General features: G+C 43.6%; 1 protein-coding gene and 1 long non-coding RNA gene across 4 annotated transcripts in view; both read right to left on the bottom strand.

Annotated features, from left to right (window-relative positions):
- LOC109298001 overlaps nt 1–9,084 on the bottom strand; it is a 40,811-nt gene extending 31,727 nt beyond the window's left edge. Inside the window, exons 1-3 of one of the 2 annotated variants that reach the window (XR_002097485.1) lie at nt 8,932–9,084; nt 5,928–6,110; nt 305–1,162 (exon numbers count right to left, since the gene is read on the bottom strand). This is a non-coding gene — a long non-coding RNA (uncharacterized LOC109298001). Of the gene's footprint in view, nt 1–304; nt 1,163–5,927; nt 6,111–8,931 lie in introns of those variants that run through there. The other variant, XR_002097486.1, reaches the window with a different exon arrangement.
- Nucleotides 9,085–13,027: 3,943 nt separating this feature from the next.
- The window catches only part of CUNH18orf25 (chromosome unknown C18orf25 homolog), a 49,467-nt gene continuing 40,475 nt past the window's right edge, over nt 13,028–22,019 (bottom strand). Inside the window, exons 3-5 of one of the 2 annotated variants that reach the window (XM_019518115.1) lie at nt 19,658–19,784; nt 14,207–14,392; nt 13,028–13,545 (exon numbers count right to left, since the gene is read on the bottom strand). In XM_019518115.1, the coding sequence (XP_019373660.1) occupies nt 13,512–13,545; nt 14,207–14,392; nt 19,658–19,784 (347 nt within the window). In that variant the 3' untranslated portion in view covers nt 13,028–13,511. Of the gene's footprint in view, nt 14,393–19,657; nt 19,785–22,019 lie in introns of both variants that reach the window. The other variant, XM_019518116.1, reaches the window with a different exon arrangement.

The following is a 22,019-nucleotide window of genomic DNA, read 5'->3' as shown; positions in this document are numbered from 1 at the left end:
ACCCCAAGAACTAGAACTAGACCAATATAAGTTCATAGATTTCATAGACATTCGGGCTGGAAGGGACCTCAGGAGATCATCGAGTCCAGCCCCCTGCCCCAAGGGGCAGGAAGTCAGCCTGGGTCAAAGGATCCCAGCAACATAAACGTCCAATTGACTCTTAAAGGAGTCCACAGTAGGTGCTTGCACCAGCTCTGGCAGCAGTCTGTTCCAGGCCTTACAGGCTTGGACTGTAAAGAAGTTCTTCCTTATGTCCAGCCTGAAATGGTCTTGGAAAACTTTGTGACCGTTTGACCTTGTCATCCCATGGGGCGCTCTAGTGACCAGGTGTTCCCCCAGATCCTGATGCACACCCCTTATGTGCTTATTACATTGGTGCAAGTGGTGTCTGCCTGCAGCTATCCTGAAGTAGCTGTTTTCTCAAGCCAAACAGGCCATTAGCTGCTCCCACCAGGGTACAAGTGAGCCTGGTTAAAGATACCCTCTTTATCATTATGTCCCCAAAAGCCTAAGGTGCATTGTGGGCAGGGAGCAAAAGTGAGCCTACAGCACTTTGGCTTAGGGCTTGGGGCACTCAGCTGGGAGTGAAGAGTCCTAAGCCCCAGTCTCTGCCTTTTATCTCACAACTGCTGGCATGTGCTGCAATCTTTAAGCTATCGGATAGTCTGGGGGGAAGTAAATCTGAACCAATCCTGCCGGAGCTATCCAAGGAGAACACCCTTCATCTACCTGCATTTTAAAAGAAAGCAGTGTCTGCCGCTGCACTGTGTGGACCCCTATCCCACAGCATGCTCCAAGAACCTCCCCTAGATCCAGCCCCTTGGGCAATGTCCACAAACTGGAGCCCGGCTGGGCTTAGTTGTGAGCTAGGCAAGCAGCACAGATCTGCCAACATAAGGCATTGTTCGGGCCTGTTGAGAAGTTGAGGTACGTGGGGAACTTGAATGGCAAAAACCGAGGAGCTTGTGGAGTGCAGTTGCCACCATATTTAGGAGCAGTGAAACAAGGAGGATCATAGCTTTGGGCTCCTGCCTCAATCATTGTATAGGTGACTTTGTCATTTTTTTGGCTCTGGCTCACTGTGTCTGAGTCCAGCCGGTGAAGGCGTTTCATCTCTTTGCTCACAGACGACCACACGTTTCACTCGTGCAGACACAGCCTTCTAGATAGGGAAGCAGAGAGAGAGCAGTTAAGTGACAGACTTGAGATGTCCATCAGCTCGGCCGTAGAGCTGAAACCGAAATTCAGGAGTGCTGGGCTCCCGTTCCTGGATTTAGACCACTAGGCCATGGTACAGGGCCCTGCTGGAGTAATAACACCACCACAAGAGACTTTCCAATAGTCCTTTGCTAGTGAGCAAGAGAGTTGTCTGCTGCAGGTAATACTGCTGCTGTGCTTTGCCAGACTGTCTTGCATGAGCGTGAACCATGCAGATGGATACTTGCCTTTGGATCCAAGTATCCTAGCTCCCTTCCACACCATGTACAGCTTCACAGCACCTTGCAGGATCTAGCTTAAAGCACATGAGCTCTCTCCACAGCAGGAGGGGCTGGATAAACCCCCAGTGCTAAATCACGTTGAGTTATTCCAAAGAAAGAGCTTTACCAATAGGCAAGGGCAGGAAGACGATGCTTCAGGTTAGTCGCAGAAGAGATCAGAGGAAGATTTAAAATGGATCCAGAAATAAAGCCTAAATTTGGAATTGAATCAGCTCCTTAGGAGTGGGTGGAGAAATCATCAGGTAACAAAACCCACCCACGTGCAGAGCGGATTCATAGTGGATCAGGAATGAAGTCAACTTCCTGGAACCTCAAATGGCCTTTCTAATCTGATTTGGAGATTTGAATAATCCCTAAACAGACAATTCATCTATTTACAGATTTGCTTCCTTCAGGTGGTTAGTTCACTTAAAGAGGCAGTGTCAGACCTAGTGAACTGCTCTTCCCAATCTCTGAAAAGAACAGCTTTGCCTTTAAAATCCATCCTGGAGTACAGAAAAGAGAGTCATCCTCTGATCCCAAAGCTACCATCGTATTGAAACTAGGAAACACAGGTCACAGCACTATTGTTCATCTCAGAAGCTAACTGCTGGATGAAAAGTGGCATGCCGTGTATGAGAAATGCAAAAACTAAGGTTCAGTCTAGCCCAGGTCATTGGTATGGGCCAAGCCTTTCATTTTGAGATCATAATGTGGGACCTTGGCTTAGTTGGTTGGGAGAAGTGACCAACAGCCATTGTCCAGGAGTGTGAGCGAGCTGTTCACATCACATGTGCAGAGAGGCAGAGACAGATCCACCCAAACCAGGATCTGAACACCCACCCACTTCAGAAGGCAATCGCCTTCTGGACTCAAAACCAGATCCACATTTTGTCAATAGCCTTCATCTTTACAACAGGCTCAACCTCATCATCCCAACTCCTGAAGATGTCTCAGCAAGTGAATCCAAATAGTGTCCAAAGTTATGGTGCTGCAAACAGATTGCTGCTCTGGTGATTTAATTCTATCCAACGACATTAGCAGGCCTGGCCCTCGGTTAGCACTTGCTAGCAAAGCTTGCATGAAAAAGCCAGAGGATCCCAAGGCTGCTATAATTGTACAACAGAAATTGAGGGGCAGAGTTAAGGTTGTTTTCATACTGGACTGTTTGGGACCAAGTATAAATCAGGCATTATGACTAGTGCCAGCAAGCTTAGCTTTTGATTTCTAAATGTAGTTTTTGGTTTTTTTTTTTAAACTGAGGTGCTCACCGCAACGTTTTTTCATGAACTGCACTTTGCAAACTTAACCCTAATTTAAGGTTTTTGGTTTAAAATAAAACATTGACATATCAATCTGATTGCATTATATGAGATGGTTAATGTTTGAATGTGTCACATTTTCTTTGTTGTTTCTGCTTTCCTTTTTGTGTGTGTGCATTTCAGCTCTTTAGTTAAAGATGAGTTTATGCTAAATTGTTCCACAAGGAAGCACGTAACAAGTCCTGTGACTTATTCAGAGTAGCGTATGCCATAGGAAAAGGACACTGCATATTCAATTATTCAAGAGCAAGCATCTATTTACTCTCTCCAGTTTAAGTAATGCATGATAATTCGAGTAGCCTGAACAGTCTCCCAAGTTAATACATACCAAAAAGCTCCGAGGCTGTATTATACTGTTAAAGCAAGGGACTCGTATCAACTAAAACCACCAGACAATGCTCCCTCCCCTTGAAGAGTAACGCGTTCATTTATTTAATTGCCAAATCTCAAAACATATCAACTCCCCCACCCCCACCAAACCCCCCAAAAACAGTCCTTCAAAAATCATGAAATTCACTTAAAAGCACAGGAGATTAAAATAAAAAATTCCTTTCCTTCTCCCCAGCCGTGGTCTTGTTTCTTGTGCTGTTTGGAAGCGCTCGGTCACATTTGCATGCTTTTTTCATGCTCCCCCCCCCCCCCCCCCCCCCACAAGTGGTAGGGGCTAAGAAATAACTTTCTTAAAAATGAAAGTGAGATGTTCACATCACATGACTCCAGGACATGGATAAGCAAGATAGTAAATACTGTTAAAGTCTATGACACTGATTATCCTTACTGAATATGGGCCTGTTCCCTTTGAAATTAATGTTACAATTCTCACAGATTTCAATGTGAGCAATAGCAGACCTCCGGTATTTCCAATACCTCTCCCGCTGTTTCAGTCAATATAGGGTAACTCACCAAAATAAACTGGTTAGCAGAGGCCCCTGAGGATGGGTTCCAAAAAGATATTCCTACTTTGTAGAGAATAATAGTGAAAATGAGATTGTCTGGGTAACAAGAGGCATCACTTTGAGTCAGCAGATGGCTTGAAATCCCCTTTTATTCTCCTCTTAATCCCTGCCCTACCTCATGACAATTCAGATGTCTCCAGGTGAAGGTGGTGGACAGACAGACAAGACAGCTGCACCATGTTGGATGAGCCTCCAATGGGTCAGATAGTGAGTCATGCGGCTTCAAATGCACGTGCTGCCTGGTAGCCCTCCAGAACTAGGCTGAAAGTCCTGTTTAAAACAGCCTTTCCTGCCCCATACTTGCTTTCTATCCCAGATGCCATGAGTATATTGAAAGACAAGTCCATTATGTGGTCTTGCTTCTCTGCAAAGGTCCAGGTCAAGGATGGTTGCAGTGTTGAATTGAACCTAGGTTGATTGTTGGTATATTTTCTCACATACAACACGCCCTGAAATATAAAACATGCACCTTGTTTATGGGAGACCGAACGTAGGGAGGGGAAAAAAAGCGCATTGCAAAGTCATGGCTGACTGTGCAACAGAGCAAGTCCTCCTGGGAACAGAGGGTCCAAGAAACGTGGCATCAAGAAGTTCCTGGTTCCAACTGCCTCACCCAGACCATTCCCCTCACCTTACGCAGATTCTGTATGTGCAAATTTGCTCTTATGCAATGCCGTTTTTATACCAAAAATTTGTAACAGGAGGTAAATGTACTCTTATGTGATCAGTGTGGTGGAAGCCCACAGGCAGCTGCGTTATGCAGTGCATTGTGGGAGTGACAAAGGCAGAGGAGGAAAAAGATGTTGGGGGGGGGGGATGGGGGGGGGCTGAGCCAGGTGATAGTGCCCGAGTCGGGCTGCAGCACCAGCCCTTGCAGCTCAGCCTGGTCCAGTCCCATCAGTGCAGCATCCTGGGAACTGTAAGCCATGAAGCCGCCCAGCAGCAGCACCTGCGGCCACCCCTCAGGGCAGCTGGTGCCCATGCTCCTGGAGCTGCAGCTGCGCTTGTGTGTCCTGTCTGCTGTTGGCAAGTACCAAAATTGTCTCGTCAAAGTGGTAGAAATGGGTCTGGGGGTCAGTACAGTGAAGGTCTTGGAACATATCCCTATTTGTTACATTGTAAAGTGGGTTCCCTTTATGCAAATTCGAGTTACGTGCTGTTTTCCAGGAACGCAGGTACCGCATAAAGCGAGGGAAACCTGTACTGTTAGCTCTTTATCTAAGTTCTTGTAAATAAAGTCCTTCCACCTCAAAAGCCTCATCAAGTTACTACCAGCTACTCACTTGCTGCTTCAGGCAGAAGCTATAGTGCTCAGCCAATAGCTGAGAGGGTTAAGACCGACTCTGCCATTTTGGCAGCTACAGGCCATGCACAGCATCTCTAAGCTTGCTTCTTTTTCAGTGAAGAAAACAGCCTCCCCCCTTAAAATATGTGCTCCAATTTGGGGGATTGATGGGGGGTGGGATGAGTGTTGTATGTGAGAAAATATGGTAATTTAACTCACGCATGTATAGAAGGTAACCATGAGCCTTGAGCAACTGGGGAACCTTAGAGGGGGCAAGAGTCAGGCCCAGTTCACAATGGTTCCCAAGGTAATGGTCCCAGTTTTGGAAAGAGCAGAGTATTCAGGGTGAAAAGTCATCCACTGTGCTTCTGGGGGGAGCTGAGCTCTTGACAGACCGCCTTCAGGAGTCTCCTGTGAGCTTCATCCTGTACTCTAGCAAAATTATCCGATAGGCCTTACTATTTCTACAAAATAGGGGCATTTCATCCTGCTGAGCTAGTAAGCTTCAGTTGCACTCAAGGTCTCCCAATTTCACACACACTCTCCTGCCAGGAGTTTTCTGCAGGCCTCTCTATCCTCCCCAGCCTGTGCTGACGCTGTGCACACATCTCCCCACCGTTATCATTTGTTTGGCCGAGAAGTCAATCAGGGTAATCTGGTTTTCCAAATGTTAAATCCTACTGAAGACAGAGAGAACATTACACTGGAAGGCATTCACTGGTGCCATCAACCAGTAGTTTAGTTCATAAGTCCAGGACTAAACAGATCCCCCCGCCTCCCAACAAACACACATACTTGTCACCCCTTTGGCTTCCAAAATCAAGACGGTTCTAGCCATAAAGTTGCCGAAATCCTGATGGTTTCAATAACCACCAGAACCACTCACCCGGGAACGCGAGGGATGCTCCATCACTTGAAGTCTATAGAGCAAGGCAGAGGGTCTTTCCAGAAGGGATGTTGTAGCACAAGTCTTAGGCTTGATGCAGAAATTGCTAGGCGATGCTTTGTGGCCTGCATTATGCCAAAGTCAGCCTGGATCGTCACAATCATCCCTACTGATCTTTAAGACCTAGGAATCATTGGATTGAAGATTACTGGTCACAGTGCTCGAATCTCCAGTCCCGGATACTCTGAAGAGCCCTCACACAGAACAGGTTGACTTTCCCTTATTTAGGCCCAGAGCAGATTTTGCAGATTTTCTTCCATTGCCCCTTTCCCTCAAATCTGAGTCATAGCCCTCAGCTGGAGGGATCCACCTATCACCAAAACTGTCCTGAATCACAAACAAAGGGGAATAAAAATCATGATCTGTTCAGAGCTGCTTTCCAAGCAGAACCTCTCCCCCACCTCTTTCCCCCTCTGCAGCAAAGGAAATAGTTTGCAATGGGTCGTTTACTAGCTCTCTGCAGTGTCGCACAGGGTTTCTCTGTGGTTATTTGGGCAGATGGCAGAACTTATTAAAGCTGTAAAAGGCTGGCAGGACGAAGGTGTTACTAAGATGTCAGAAAATAGATCTGCAGCGGTTAGCTTGCGATTTGTAACCTGCTCAGATCCTGTAGAGGGGTATTTTTATTTGGCCTTTTGTCACACGGAGCCCAGGGAGAGAGTGTTAATAAATGGACTCAAATGGGAAGTGTAATCATGTGGAAAAGCAATACAATTATACCTTCGTGAATCTCTGTCATATCCTGTGCATCCACTGTGCCAGGTGAGATGAGTTTAGAATAAAAACCCCTCTCATAAAGCAGTACAGCAACAACGCAATTCCCATCCGGGTCTTAAAAGCATCACTCCAACCCAAATCCCTTTGACATTAAAGCTCCCATCGGGTTTCTATAAAGACCGCATCACCAATCGTAATATAAAGGATAAAACCCACATACCCCAGACCTCCAGATGGAGAATTTAAATATATACTGGTTTTAAAGACATCCACCACTCAGTCTCTCTCTGGGGGTTACATTTTACCTAACTTTAAGGTGACCCAAAGGGCCATTATTAGGGCTATCATTAAAATCTGCCAAAAGTGAACTATAGTAAAAACAGAATCGTAGGAAAGTAGTAAGGCTGGATGGGACTTCAGAAGTTCATCTACTCCCATCCCCTGCTCAAAGCAGAAGTCTGGTAGTTTGAATTTTTCCCAGGAAAAGGGAGGAAAGTCTATTGCTTAAGTCAGTAATGTTCAGCCTTCTGTCCCTGTATGTCAGGTGAGTGGCACGGGGCTAGTCCAGGCTGGATGCCACATGTGGAGTCAGCACTTGGGTGTGATCCTGTGAATGGGACTAACCCCATAAACCAGATTCAGTCATGGAATGAGCCCATGCGCCAGCCCCACTGTGGACTAGTGCACAGGGCCATGTCCAGCTCACAGGCAATTTGGCAGCATTACTTGCCGCTCCCCTGCTGCCACCACTCCCCTACTGCCAAATTTTCAGGCCCCACTGGCCTGATGGCAGAGCATGCAAGCTGGAAGTCAAGCAGCACTGGCTTAAATCCTAAGAGAAGACAAACCCAGTCTTTAGCTGGGCTGGAAGGAGGTTATTAATACATTAGTCCTTATATTTAATAATTTCACAAGGTGACATGGGTACAAAAAGGTGGAGCTTGTTGCTAAGATTTGCAGACAACAAAGTTGGAAGACGCATTGCCAATAAGGAGGACGGGAATATTCGACAGAGGGAATCAGATGACCTTGAAGCCTGGAAAAAGGTAAGCAGGATGACATGCAGTAGTTCATGGTCATGCACTTACTAAGTAATAAGAATTGCTGGGAGCTCATCATTTGGAAACAGTTAAAGACTAGAAATACCTGGGGGTATGTGTCAAGCATGACCTGACTAAAAGCCACCAGTGGTATAGGTCATGAAAAAGGCAAATGTGGCCTCGGATGCATCAGACAAGGTATTTCTAGTAGATAGTGGGACAGTAATGATGCTGTACAAGGAACTAGTCAGACCTCCACAAACACTCTTTTCAATTCTGCTGAGCTATGTTTAAGAAAGATGCATTCACAGTGGAAGGGAGTCAGTGAAAAGTTTCTCGGATGAACAGGGGAATGGATGGACCAATCTGCGAGAAGAAACTAAAATTGCTTGGCGTGTTTGAGCTGAGTGAAGGCTGAGAAGGGATACGTTCGTTCTCTATATGGTAAAGGATTTAAAACAAGGGAGAGAAAGGGACTATTTAAGCTAAAGGACAATACTGATACAAAAGCACATGGGTATGAATGGCTATGATGATTTAGAAATTAAAAAGTTTTGGCACCTCAGAGCCATGTAGACCTCCAACAGGAACAGTGGGATGAAAACCAGAATGACTTCACAGGGAGTTGGATCAGCTTATGAATTAAATGCCACAGGGTCTGAGATGGCAGGGGGCTGGACCCAATGACTAAGGAGGGTTCTCCCAGTCTTGTGCTCCTATAAAATAAAGGGGAAGTGTAGCAGGTGTAAAGTGATGCACAGACCAGGACCTTAAATAGGCAAAAAAAAAAAAAATGTATAGTTACTCACTGAGGGGCAGCACAGGATTCCACAATGCTTTGCTTTCTACCTGTTAAATCTAAATCACCAAAAGCATATTAAACAGATTTATGACTTTCCATGAGCAACTGAAGGGAAATGGCACGACATGTTCTTCTCATCGCATCATCCTTCCGACTCCAACGTGGTTTCTCACTTGCCTCTTGCACACTGGTTTGTGTGATCTCAAAACAGCCACATCAAGGCAGTAAACCCAAGCAATTCGGAGTTGAATTGCTTTGCTTGGTTCTCTTGGATCCGTTCCATCCCCTCCCTTAAGTTACCATTTCACAAATACACCACACCCTCCCCCAGTAGCTGGCTTAATCTTAATTTTAAGGCAAATTGTAAACACAGATGACTAATCACCTCCAGGAGAACACAACCAAAGGATGTGGGGGTGGTGTCAATGAGTCAATGGTCTCAAGCAGTCTTTTAGAACACAGTCTGCACAGGAACACGCTGAAGTCTTGCTAAGCCCGGCTCCCAGGATAAACGTGGGTCCTTGGAAATACATGGCAGAGTCTGAGTTCAACATGAGGAGGAAATTATTCCTATTTTTACCTAAGATCACTGAGTGTACAACCTGTTGTTAATGATTCAGCATTTGGGAGCTAGCTGCTCTTTCCCCTACTTGGAAAAAAGAAAAGAAAATTGCAGCCATGCTTCAGTGACATTTTAGGAGACAAATCAATAGCAGTTGTCATTCAGAGAGTGCGGCCACAAGACCGGGGAAAAATGAACAAACAGCATTTCAACAAGACACAGAAGTATTTACAGTTGCTTCAGTGAAACAAACCAACCTTTCAATCCACTTACCAAAGCACAAATGAAACATTTTCAGAAATTAAGAAATTATTCTGCCTCCAAAGGATTTTATTAGGAGGAACCTCCCTCCCCCAAATTGGAGCTGACCTGTTAGCTCTCACTGACGTTGTGTGTTGTCCCAGGAATCACGTTTCCTGTAAAGCCTAGTGGCAACATGAATTGAAACAGAAGGCAAGAGTTCAATATGGAGGTGGTATGTCCAGTGTTGTATGCCTTACCATAAGTCTAAGCTTTGGGTATCTTCTGGTAATGAAGAAAGTAAATTAAAAAAAAAAACGCTATGAGAGAGAGAAATGGTCAGAAGAACAGACATTCACAGACATTGCACCGTTTTGGTGCAAGCCTCAGAAAGGTTAAGAACTGAAATGGTATGAAGGTACCTGTGGGCTCCTACTCACATGCAGGGAGCTTGCTCTGGCATGCTGGAAATCCAGCGCATTGGAGCAGACTTGATTAAGGGAGTTAATTAAGACTCGATTAATCGAGTCTCCTGGAACACAGAAATTAACAGGCTCCGCAGCCTTGCACACCATGTCAGTGTTGCTGTGTGTCTCTGCACTGACAAGATGGTAGTGGGGCGCTTTGAAATAAAACACGTCCAATGAGCTTCAGTTCAAAGTGCCCTGCCGCCGTTTTTTCAGTGCAGGGACATGTGGCGACACTGATGCATATGATGTGTGGGCGCTTTTAATTAGAGTGGCTTGCTAATTAAAGGGCTGAGTGCCACGTCCAGGAACACAGGCAAAAATGCCCTTCATTGGTATTTAACGGGCCTGGTCCATATCACTACTTTACCCAGGAACCTCCTCATCCGATATAGATGCCCATACTAAACAGAATTTTCCACTGCATGATTTGACTTGTAAAAGCAGCAGGTCTTCCCCTTTTTCCCCAAAACCTCATAGGTGTGGCCAGGCCTAAGTACAGGCAGCTCACTTAAAGAAGAGACCTTTGCATTTAGTTCTGAAGGGGCGAGGAGTCCCGGACATATTTATCTCCTCCTGGAATAAGTTCTACAGGCCGCATTTGATTCCCAGGGAAGTTCCTGCAGTTTCACAAGTCCAACATGATGTTGTTATGGGTGGCCACAGCCACAGAAGAAAAGATGTGCTTTCAGATAGCTGGGGAAAGTCCTGGGTAAGGCATGGAGTATCAGCCTTGTACCTTGGAGTGTCAAGAGACACTGAGCTGTATTTTCATCTATAGAGGGAGTCTCAGCAGATAAATCTGAAGTTGGGTAGAAGGCACATGGCCAGGTAGAAAGCTGCATTTTTAATACCCATATCTAGCTAGGTCCTGTAGGTATTTAGTATCCAGTGCCTGTAAATCAGTGAACACCAACCAGTGGATCTTGATCCACCAGTAGATCTTGGAGCCTTTTGCGGTAGATCTTGGGAGCATCTTGGAGTCTATCTAAGGCTGGGGTTGCGGGCTGAGTACACGTGTGCCCCAACCCAGCAGGTCAGTCCGTGGGGGAGGGAAGGGGCGGAGGTTAGATTGAGGCCCCCACGGTGAGGGACAGTGCTGCAAAGGCAGGACTGGGGTAAGTTGAGTGAGGCCCCAGCTGGGTTGGACTTACCTGCCAGGGAGGCACACCCCCAAACTATTTTTTCTCCCTTGATCTGCCCCCCACCCTTCCCCCTCCACAGACTTATCTGCTCTGTGTGTGGGGGGGGGGCACACAATAGATCTTGGGTTGCTTTTAAATGCCAAAAGGTATTTACTTAAGAAGGCTGGAGACCACTGCTATAAATCAACTTCCACCAGTGCTATAATCCAAAATGGTCATACTGGACTGCATCTGAAGTAAAGGGATGCCTTTGGGATCAGGAAAAAAACCAAACACCACAACATACATCTATCTATCAAGGAAGATGTTAAAAGGAGGGAATAGGACTGAATTCTGAAACTATAGAACCAAATTTCAGAACTTAGTCTTTATTTTATGGACATGCAAAGTATCAACACATGAAGTGAAAGTAGAAAAAAATCCCACACAAGATAATATTGTTTAAATAATACACTCTATTTTATTTTATTTTGTCTTAAAATAGTTTAACCTTTATGCTACAGACTTGTTTCAAAAACAGAAGGTCTCATCTTGCACCAAAAATATATATATTTATATATATTTATATATATAACACTCTTTTATTATTATTTTTTTCTCCAAAGACCATTAAATACTAGATGGAAAAGAGAACTAAATAATGAGTGTCAAGAAGAACCAAATTTTTAACTCGAGTTGCACATTTCAACATTTAACTCTAAGCAATGATTTGTCTTCACTACAGAAGATTCCAAGTTCAAACTCCAGCAAGAGGAACTGCCGAACCATAAAAGGCTTGAGCCAATGCACACTGAAATGAATGGAAAAGCTCACCATTGACTTCAATGGGTTTTGGATCAGGCCCCAAGTGCATTGGTTCTTAGCCATACAATGGCTAATATTTCACTTTCCTGTTGAGAGGAGCAAAAAAAATGTCGAGGCACAACTTGCTCCCCCTAAAAAAAAAAATCCTATCCCTCCTCCACCCACCCCCAAAAAAACGAAGAAAAAGAAACAGGTCTTAGCTATCCAGTGATTGTGGTTTTCAGATCAATACCCTTTAAAATTTAAGAGTCAAAGAAATATGTAGTGTCTTAAATAAAAGAAAACCGGCATCAGGCTAAAATACGTGATTTGTTTAAACAAACACAGTGCACAATTGGAGGAAGTTTAGTTAGGACGCAGTCATTTTTATATACACATGGAAGTCACATCATATACAAACTGAAAACAGAATTAGTTTGCATTTTTTTTTTAATGGAAGGACTATGAATAGGTCCCTGCAGCTTTCTTAGAAACTGAGCTTTAAAAGACAACTTCATGAAACAGTGAAAAGCAGCCAAACTAAATCAACTTTCCAAGTTAATTTACTTTATGATGCCAGTTTGCTAAAATGATGGAAGAGTTATGCAATTAGCAAGCTATCATAAAAAGATCAATAGCCACTATTACTATAGTGTGCCAGGATTACAGACTTCTCTCTATTGCAGTGAGTAGGGATCACATTCACTCCACTCCCTCCCAGCCCCAAACAAAGACACAAAAGTGAGAAGTACCAAGTACTTCAGGTTATGGGCATGCAATACACTGATCACAGTATAATTGTTTCAGAAACCATTAGGCCAGGACACAAATTTGTTACCAAGGTATTCTTTAAAGTGCAGTCATAACTTTTCCACTTTTTGAAGAAAAGAAACATTGTTATTAAATATATTCAATCAATTTAAAAAAGAAATTGTGCCACCAAAAAGAAAACTTGTCAAATATGCAGATTTTTGCAAGCCAAGCAAACTGTGTCCTGCCCAAACTAATGCTAAATGAAAATAGGATGCAAGTTGTCCCATCTGTCATATGGTTTAACCCCTAGGTGGTAAAACCCCCCATGTCTGCACTGTAAAAAATGCATTTAAAGCATTTCGATCAGAAAATGATACATTTTAATTGCACAGGCGATGTTTAAAGTGGATGCCTTCTTATTTTTAGTCTTTGGTTTTTGCCTTGAACAAGAGTCACTTTAACAGATTAAGGGCCAGAAATGCCAATACTCACTACAAGGACTACAGCTGAAGAATGAGCTATCCATTTTTTTTTATTTTTATTTTTTTTGCTGTAGTAAGCTCCACAATCTAATAGCAAGTGTTTCCAGGATGAGACCCTGAAGGGAGATTCCAAAACTATCGAGGCTTGGCCTGGAGGTTACGAGAACAGGGCAGAACTGCCTAGAACAAAGGCTGACAACTTCTGCCTACAACAAAGGATGACAACTTTTGGCCTCGGTCCTACAAAATACTTTAGTATCAGCCATAGTTTCACACATTTGAGCAGCCCACTGACTCCAAGGCGGGTTACTTCAGGGCTTCAAGTTACACATCTGGTAAAGTACTTGACTGGAATGGGGCCTTACAGGATTTGAAGAAAGGGAAAGGAAACAAGAGAGGGAAGCACGAGAAAACGTTCCAGAAAGAGGAGGACTGGGAGAGACAGTTAAAAAACAAGATCTTAAAATGCCAGGTATACGGCTTTTTTAAAAATGGGCATGGAGGGCTCAGCCTTTTTATGATGCTCTACTTTCTTACACTTTGCGATGATCAGCTGCTCTGAAGTCACTATTAAAAAAATACACAAGAGGCATGAAATGACCAGTAAAGCACAGCAGTCAGGTAGACAGAAGACTAGAAGCACTGACTAGCATGTAAACTATAAATTATGTAGAAAATGAAAACCCCATTTAATTAAAAAGCTGTCTCAGTGCACGTCATGGGCCTTTTGTATCAAACGACCAAATCAGCCTGGATATAAAATACTCTTGGCCCTATTTTCAGAAATGCTGAGCACCTGCAGTTCCAGTGAAGTTAACAGGGCCCCAGCACTGCTTAAACTTACTGATGCTCACACAGCAAAACCACTAACTTCTACAAACAAAATCAATGTATTGATAAATTTAAATAATTTTGATGTCAGAGATGGGAGAGGGTGGGAGGCCGCAACTGTATACACAATTATTTCTTCAGATTCACACGCACACATTATGCATATCTGTAGTTGTCATTTAAATTCAGTGCTACCAAGTTTTCATACTGGGAAAAATCTTCCTTTGAGAAGGTAAGTGATATTAAAATTACACTGCATTCTTATGGAAAACCAACTTCTCCATGAGTTTGGATTCCTAACGCCAGGAACAAGGCTTCTGAAGCTGAAGCTATAACAATGAACTTCTGGGCCACAAAGGGGAAGGGCAGGGGCAAAAACACAGTGACATTGCATTACAGTAGATATTTGCGCCTGGTGTCCTCATCCAATGTGAGATCAACTACTTCTGGGGGTGAAGACCAATTCTGCTGGGGGGTCACAGCTGTCCATGATTGTGTTTGCCGAGTGCTAATGTACTGCGAGCCTGAGCCATGCTTCCAGGAAGACACGCTCTGAATCACCCCTCCCCGAGGGTGTACACACCTGCAGCAAAACAAAGAGCACCAATATTAGCACTACTATCAGTGTTCCATGCAAGTCTCAGCTGCAATGTTTCAAGGGGTTAATTTACACATGATTAATATACACCTCTCTCCAAAATTTGATCTCACGCTTTTCCATTTGTGAGCTTGCTCACAGGACTTGCTACAGCTTTTCAACACATGCTGACCTGAAAGCCCTTGACCGTGAGACCAAAAAATAAATAACTTCTGCCAGTGGATATGAGTGAGGCCCTGATAAAGTCACTGGGAACCATGCATGCCTCTTACAAGACATAATCTGCCCAACAGCACGTGGCATCATGATCTAGTCAGAAACCTACCAAGTCTTGGGGCAAAGAAACAGTTTGTCTGCTGGGAACTCCAGCCTGGGGGCTGGCCCCGGACTTCAAGGGAATTTTTCTATGGTGCAAACCATGACAAGAAAAAGAAAGAACATTTCCATTTATGAAAACAGGTCCCTATTAACAGAGGACATAATTGTCTTTATATTACATATATTACCATTATTACAGATGACAAGTAACTATGTGTTGTATTTATTTTTAAAAATAAAGCCATTCCCTTTGTTCGACTTAATTCAAGATTGCCAACATCTGGGCAAATACCAGTTTACCGTACTGAACAAATCTAAGGTCCTAATTCAGCAAATCACTTCTGCTTGTAATCATTCAAGTAAATGAGACTTCATCATGTTTAAAATTAAATACATGCTTGAACACTTTAAATCACACTTCAATTATGCTAATTTGCATCTTACTTCTCACTGTTATAGTGCATGTGGGTATGTGTCATGAGAAGTGGTCATAATTAGGAAGAAACTAGAAAACGGATGATATGCGATTGGCACTCTTTTAGGATTGTCACATCATTCACTGGCAGTGTTCTTAAATAAGTGCTAGTAAAACCTTCATCCCATCCTGCTGTTTATTACAACGTGTGCATACAGACATACATATGCATGCGTGCTTGTTTTCAATTTTAAATGATGCAGTTTGGAAAAAAATTCTCACAACAGCTCAGGTTACATTTCCCACTCTTCTCTAAGGGGGGAGGTTGAGATTTTTCTAATTCTGCTTGGTGACAATCTTCCTTTGCTTCAAAATAATTTTAAGATAAATCAGATCTCCTTTACCACTCTTTAAAATATCAGAACGCAGCATTCATCTACCCTATTCTTCTTTTAATATGCTATTTAGCTATATAAAAGCTCAGGATGGCTTCTCAAGCTATTGCTTTCCTCATGTATTCTGGGGACCAATAATAGCTATCTGAAGTACCCTGTATGCAGTGGAAGGTATGAGTTCATACCCAGTATTTAGGATTTTTTTTTTTAAAATGCTTTTAGTCATAATATAGTGGCCAAAGAAAATGTATTGTATGATACTGGAATGCGTCCCTAGGACCACCGTTACAATGCAGCATCCCGGTGTAAAACAACAGCTTCTTCAGCACCTAAAACCCCGAAGTATCTTCTCCCCCTGAAGATGATAAATCTGTCTATGAAATGCTGCATAGAAATGATACTTAACCAAAACAACAACAAAAAAGTCATACCCTTGACCAATTCACACAAAGCAGCCAAGAGCAAAAGGTTCAATCAAACATAGCTCAAGAAACATGCTTTCCAACTTGTGGCTAAGGTGGAGACATCTTCAAGTAAAAGGCAACAAACCAAAACAGGGAGAAACAATGGAAGATTGTTTTACATACATGCATGAAAATAAATCTATTAAACAAAATTAAACAAAACTCAACAAAAACAGCACATGACTATCAAAAGGGCTGTGTTCTACGAAATGCCCAATAGTTTTGAATGACGAAAATCACCACCAACTCGCTAAGAATCTGGAAAATGACAAATGAAGGAGACACAAACTCAAGAGTTTAATATCCCACACCAATTCAGCAACAATATGGAAGATGAAGCACATAAAAAATAAACAGTGTAAGCAACAGAACTGAATCCAAATCTCTCAAGAAGCATGCAACAAGTACTGATCAAAAACCTAAAACCTTTTCCAAATGACAACCCTGCCAGAAGCCCATCAATACTTCATAACTGCAAGCCTAGACCTGAAAGAGAAATAAAATTCTAAATAGGATACAAACAACCACAAGATGCAACTTTCAAGAGGAACCGATGAGATACGGTCTCCCCAGACATGGCAAAATGGTGATGAGCACAAAGGAAAAATGCAGCTGAAGATGACTCAAGTAAAAAAGAAGCGTGAAATGAGTTTCTAACCAGTCTCTATTGTTGAAGAGCCTGGAATTGCACCCCTGCATGAACAACCCGATGCCCACTAAGTGTAGCGTTCACCAGTAACTGTGTATTGAATCAAGACAGGAATCCTCACACTGTTTTGTCTCAACAGCATTTACCAATACTCATGCAAACGAGTAAATGGCATTGGTAAGTCCTCTACTACAAGTAAGTTTTCACATGGAGTACATGTACTGGATGAAATTCAACTGGGACAGTGCCTACAGAATTCATCTACTCCCAAGGAGGACAAACCCCAAGAGGTTTCTCAACACGCGGTAAGACTCTGTTATTCTTATATTCCTCCCCACCCCAAATGCCACAGGGCTACATTGTGTCCAGGACCATAAAGGACACAATGTGGATGCTGCACATTGGATATTTCCTTCCCAGCCCTGTGAAGAAGTAGCACGGTACAGAGCTCTGGTTATGTTGCTCCTGCCATGACACATCCCTGCCCACCCCACCCCAGCCACAGGCTGCCTATGCATGTTCCAGGCAGCACTTTGTGTACACAATTCATACTGTGTGTGCACAATTCATAGACTGTAGTCAGAAGGGACCACAAAGGATCACTATGTCTGACTCCCTGCCCTTGGCAGCAAAGAGGACCAAGGTCAGACGACCCCAGCCAGGTGTCTATCAAGCCTCCTCTTAAAGACCTCAAAGTTAGGTGACAGTACCACCTCTATTAGAGGCCCGTTCCAGATTCTGGCCACCCTCACTGTAAAAAATTTCTTTCTAATGTCTAACCTGAATCTACTCTCCACTAGTTTGCAGCCATCATTCCTAGTTACTCCTAGGGGTGCTCTGATAAATAGCGCATCTCCACTTCCCTGTTGTCCTCCCTTGATAAACATATAGGCAGCTACAAGTTCTCCCCTCAGACGTTTCTTGTGGAGGCTGAAGAGATCCAGATTCCTCAACCTCCCCTCGTAGGGTCTTGCACAGAGGTCACTAATCATGTGAGTGGCCCTCTGAACCCTCTCCAGATTCTCCGTGTCCCTCTTGAAGTGCAGCACCCAGAACTGGACAGTCCTCCAACTGCGGCCTGACCGGTGCCGCATAGAGGGGGAGCACCACCTCCCTCGATCTGTTGGTCATGCATCTACTAATATATGACAAGGTGCACTTGGCTTTGTTGATGGCTTCATTACACTGCCGGCTCATGTTCGTCTTGGAGTCAACGATGACTACAAGATCCCTCTCAGCCGTGGAGGAGGTCATTCCCCAACCTGTAGGTGTGCTGGGGATTCCTCCTCCCTAGGTGGAGAACCTTACATTTATCTTTGTTGAACTGCATCCTATTTCTTTCTGCCCATTGATCCAATCTGTCCAAATCGGCCTGTTTCTGCTCCCTGCCCTCCGGTGTGTTAACTCTGCCCCATAGCTTAGTATCATCTGTGAACCTGGAGAGGGTGCTCCTATTCCTATGAAAATAGGATGCGAAACTGTATTGAAGACGACCTTCTTAAAGTCCAGGTAGATGACATCAGCCTCAGCTCCTGTATCAAGGCAGTGTGTGACCTGGTCATAAAAGGCTGTAAGGTTTGCCAGGCAGGATCTACTTGTGATGAACCCATGCTGGTTTCCTTCCAGCATCATTTTCCCTGCTGGGCCTTCACAAATGTGCTCTTTGACGACTTTTCCAGTATTTTCCCAAAAATAGAGGTAAGACTGACTGGCCTAAAGTTACCCAGCCCATCCCTTCTCCCCTTCTTAAAAATGGGCACCACACTGGCCCTTTTCCAATCCTCAGGGACCTGGCCGGAGTACCATGAGTGCCCAAACAGCCATGCCAGCAGCTCAGATATAACACTGGCCAAGTCCTTCAGCACCCGTGGATGGAGGTAGTCTGGGCCGGCTGACTTGTACCCATCCAGCCCCTCCAAGTGCTCCTTAATTAAGTCAGCACTAACCTTTGGCAGTCTGGTGCCTTTTGGACATCTGGCTATGTTCAAGGTGGGGGGATTGTCTTGGTCAGTACTCAGGAATACTGAAGCAAAGAATTCATTGAAGAGGTCTGCCTTTTTCCTTGCGTTAACCACCAACTGTCCTGATTTGTCCTGCAGGGGCCCTATGTTACTCTGTGCCTTCCTTTTGCTCGCTATGCATCTGTAGAAGGACTTTTTATTGTCCTTGATTGTTGTAGCCAGCCTAAGCTCCAGTCATGCCCTGGCCTGCCTAACTGATTCCCTGCACAACCTCAATCGTGTTTTACCAATTCAGCTCCATGGGCTGAAAAAAAGGCATGTCTATGCCCCAATCTTAACAGCCTTATGGGACCCTGAACCAACTAAATGGTGAAAGGAAGCACGAAAAGGAAAGGGATAAGTGAAGCTTAAATTCAAACATGGCAGCGAGGCCACCTGAGGAACGTTATGATCCTAAACTCTGATCTCCAGATGGGACTGGCCTGCATCTTCAAATACAATTAACATCCATACGCGTTTGTTAAATTTAAGATCCAGCCGGCCTCCTTACATTTACAACATTAACTGTCATGGTGCATACAGCCTTCCTCCTTCTTAAAATAAGGAATTAAATCCAATATCCTGACATCTCTTAATACACATTGTTTAAAGGGAACCAACTGTAAAAAACACACATACATACTTGCACATGGGAAGCCCTTAAAAACACAAAACACTGTCTAACCTATTAATGTTTTTATATGCACAGAGATGAATTAAGCAAGTGATTCCAGTAGCAGCAATACTTAGCCTATTAGTGTATCTGATATCAAACCAAACACTTAATGTGGAAAAAAATTACAAGACTAAAGAAAGTAGGCACTTTAGTATCAAAGTGATGGGCAAAGCACAGGAACAGCATATCTTTTGGACTTCTGGCATCAGTCATGGTTGAAGAGCTGTAACACTACAATTCAGCCTGCATTTTCCTTCCTCATTTATTTTGCCTATTCAAGTCCTATGATAAAATGAAGGACTCCACATCAAAAGGAAAAAAAAAAATGAGTACCTTGCATGCTCCTGAACTCCCACAATCTCCACTTCACTATCAGAAGAGGCAATGTTAATTTCTTCATTGATCTGGGCATTGCCACAAGAGGTCTTTTCGCTTGCTAGGAATCCTGGATCCAAGTGGCCTGTACAGAAGGAAAATACAAACAGACCCAGAATTTTAACATCCTTCACAACTTGCAAATCCATTGGTGAAAAATATTTCTCCTCAAGCTAAGCACAAATCAAAGTATCTAAGACTGGAAAGACCAGTTAGATCAGCCTGTGCTGTTCTCTGCTAAAGCAGGAGAGCTTTGATATTGGATATTCACAGGATTTGTCAAATGGGGTTTTTAATGGTTTTGGCCAGGGCTGTCTAACTTCTCCTGGTACAGGGACCAGTGTGAGCCAAGTGCCTCCCACAGGGGTATCCCCCACCACTGCACTGTACACGGACAGTGCGGGCTTCCCCACCCCCACCCCAACCTACTGCAACCAGAGCTATAGGGGTACAGGGGGAGCCCAGGGCCTGTAGATTAACCCCTTGGGGGCTACATTCAGCCCAAAGGCCACCAGTTGGACATCCCCGTTTAGGCAATGAAGCTGTCACATAACCATAAATAATACCTAATATTAGTGTATCAAAAGCTTCTCATCTCTAAAAGAATTAGGTTCTTTGCCTGTAATACATTACAAATACTTACCCCCTTTACTACCTGGAGACAAACTACATCCAGGCCAAAATGTATCTTATGCTAAAGGAGGGAAAGATTCTGACTGCCAGTGCCTTCCAGCAGGAAAGCCGTCTTGGCTAGGTCTCAAACTCTCTCCTAGGATTTCACCCCACGACTCTATTCCACTGTCCAGCTGGGGAGGAGTCTTCTCTAGGATGCAACTAGTAGTCTGTCCTGCCTGTTTGAACCACGCTAAGGTATAACCAGTTCTCCAAGGGCTTGGAGGTTTTCTAAACAGTACAGTTAGATGCCCCAGATTAGCTGTTTAGCTTAGCTGCCCCTTCCTCCTCCTCCATTTCCCCCTTAGCTGGTGGTCAGCTAAGCTAAACACCAAACCTGGGGCACCTAGCCAACAAACAAGCAGTTTTGTGCTGAAAACTTTCTTCTAGCCACTCCACCACATTCTGCCATCTTTAAGCTGTTGCTACAAAACCAGCTATGCTCAGCAGAAACCAGGACTCGTTCCATATAAGACTGTCTGATGGTTTAGGAAAAGTTGGTCATCTCAAATAGTTATTCCTAGGAGACAGGGGTCTTCCTAATGAAAACAAAATCACCATATTTGACCTTTATAGGTCTTATAAAAAAAGAGACATGAAAACTGAACAGAGGTGACCTAACAAAACGTGAAGGAGATGCGGAATGCAAAACTCTAGAACTCTTGGTTCAGAGATGATACCTTGTATTAGACCAACTGAGAAACTGCAAAAGAATATATCTTTTTCTGCAAGCTTTTGGGCTCACACACCCTTCATCAAGCTCAGGGAAAGTTAAAGATAGTAAAATCCCCATATCTAGGAAATCACCTTCATTTTTGCACAGAAGCAGCTGAAGCTGGAAATCTGTCCCTCTGGGTCCATGAGAGTAGAGATGCGGACACACTTATAATGGCTACCACCTGCCTGCATCTTCCATGGGGATAATGAAGATTTGGACTGTTACAGAACTTGTTATTAGCAATGAATTTATTTTAAAGGCGTTTAAGAGGAAACATGATGCTAAATATACAGTAGTAGTTTTTACTGGCGTCATGCTTGCATGAAAATAATTCAGGTATTTTTATTACAAATGGCCCTGTAGACTTCAGAAGTACAGTCTGAATAATATAGGGCAAGAGATGCATTAGAAATATGCAATATACAAAGCTATTTCTGGGGATTCGATTTGAAAAAACAAGTGCTTTTATACAAGTTTTGTAAAGATCTGTGAAGGGCAGAGTTGTTGTTTTAATAGGCTCCCTCAGGGATTATTCATTTGAGGGATTCATTAAGGAGACCGTAAGTAGAAAGCGGTGAGGTTTTATATCCCCTGCCACGTGCTACATTAACAATGCACAGCAGACAAAGCCCTAACTCTAAATGGAACACACTGAATCTTACAGTGAAGCTTTGTTTTAGAGATATTAGATAACAAACGCACAGAAACACCTAAGAGAGATAGTCGGACCCAAAAAGCCTTTGGTACTATGGTGATAGATCCCATAAAAGATCAACTACTCCCAGTCACCAAGGAAAATTAAAGTCTGTATCTCTTAAGTGCTTAGCAGTGATCTGAGGATGTTGGACAGCCTTGAAGAAAAAAGCTTGCTTTTTCTATTGTGTAAGGAAGTAGCTCACACAACTGTATCATTCAACAAGAGGAGTATAT

Source organism: Gavialis gangeticus, unplaced genomic scaffold (assembly GCF_001723915.1).
Source record: "Gavialis gangeticus isolate Ggan-Ray unplaced genomic scaffold, GavGan_comp1, whole genome shotgun sequence".
NCBI classification, from domain to species: domain Eukaryota; kingdom Metazoa; phylum Chordata; order Crocodylia; family Gavialidae; genus Gavialis; species Gavialis gangeticus.
This window is presented reverse-complemented; position numbering and strand designations above follow the sequence as displayed.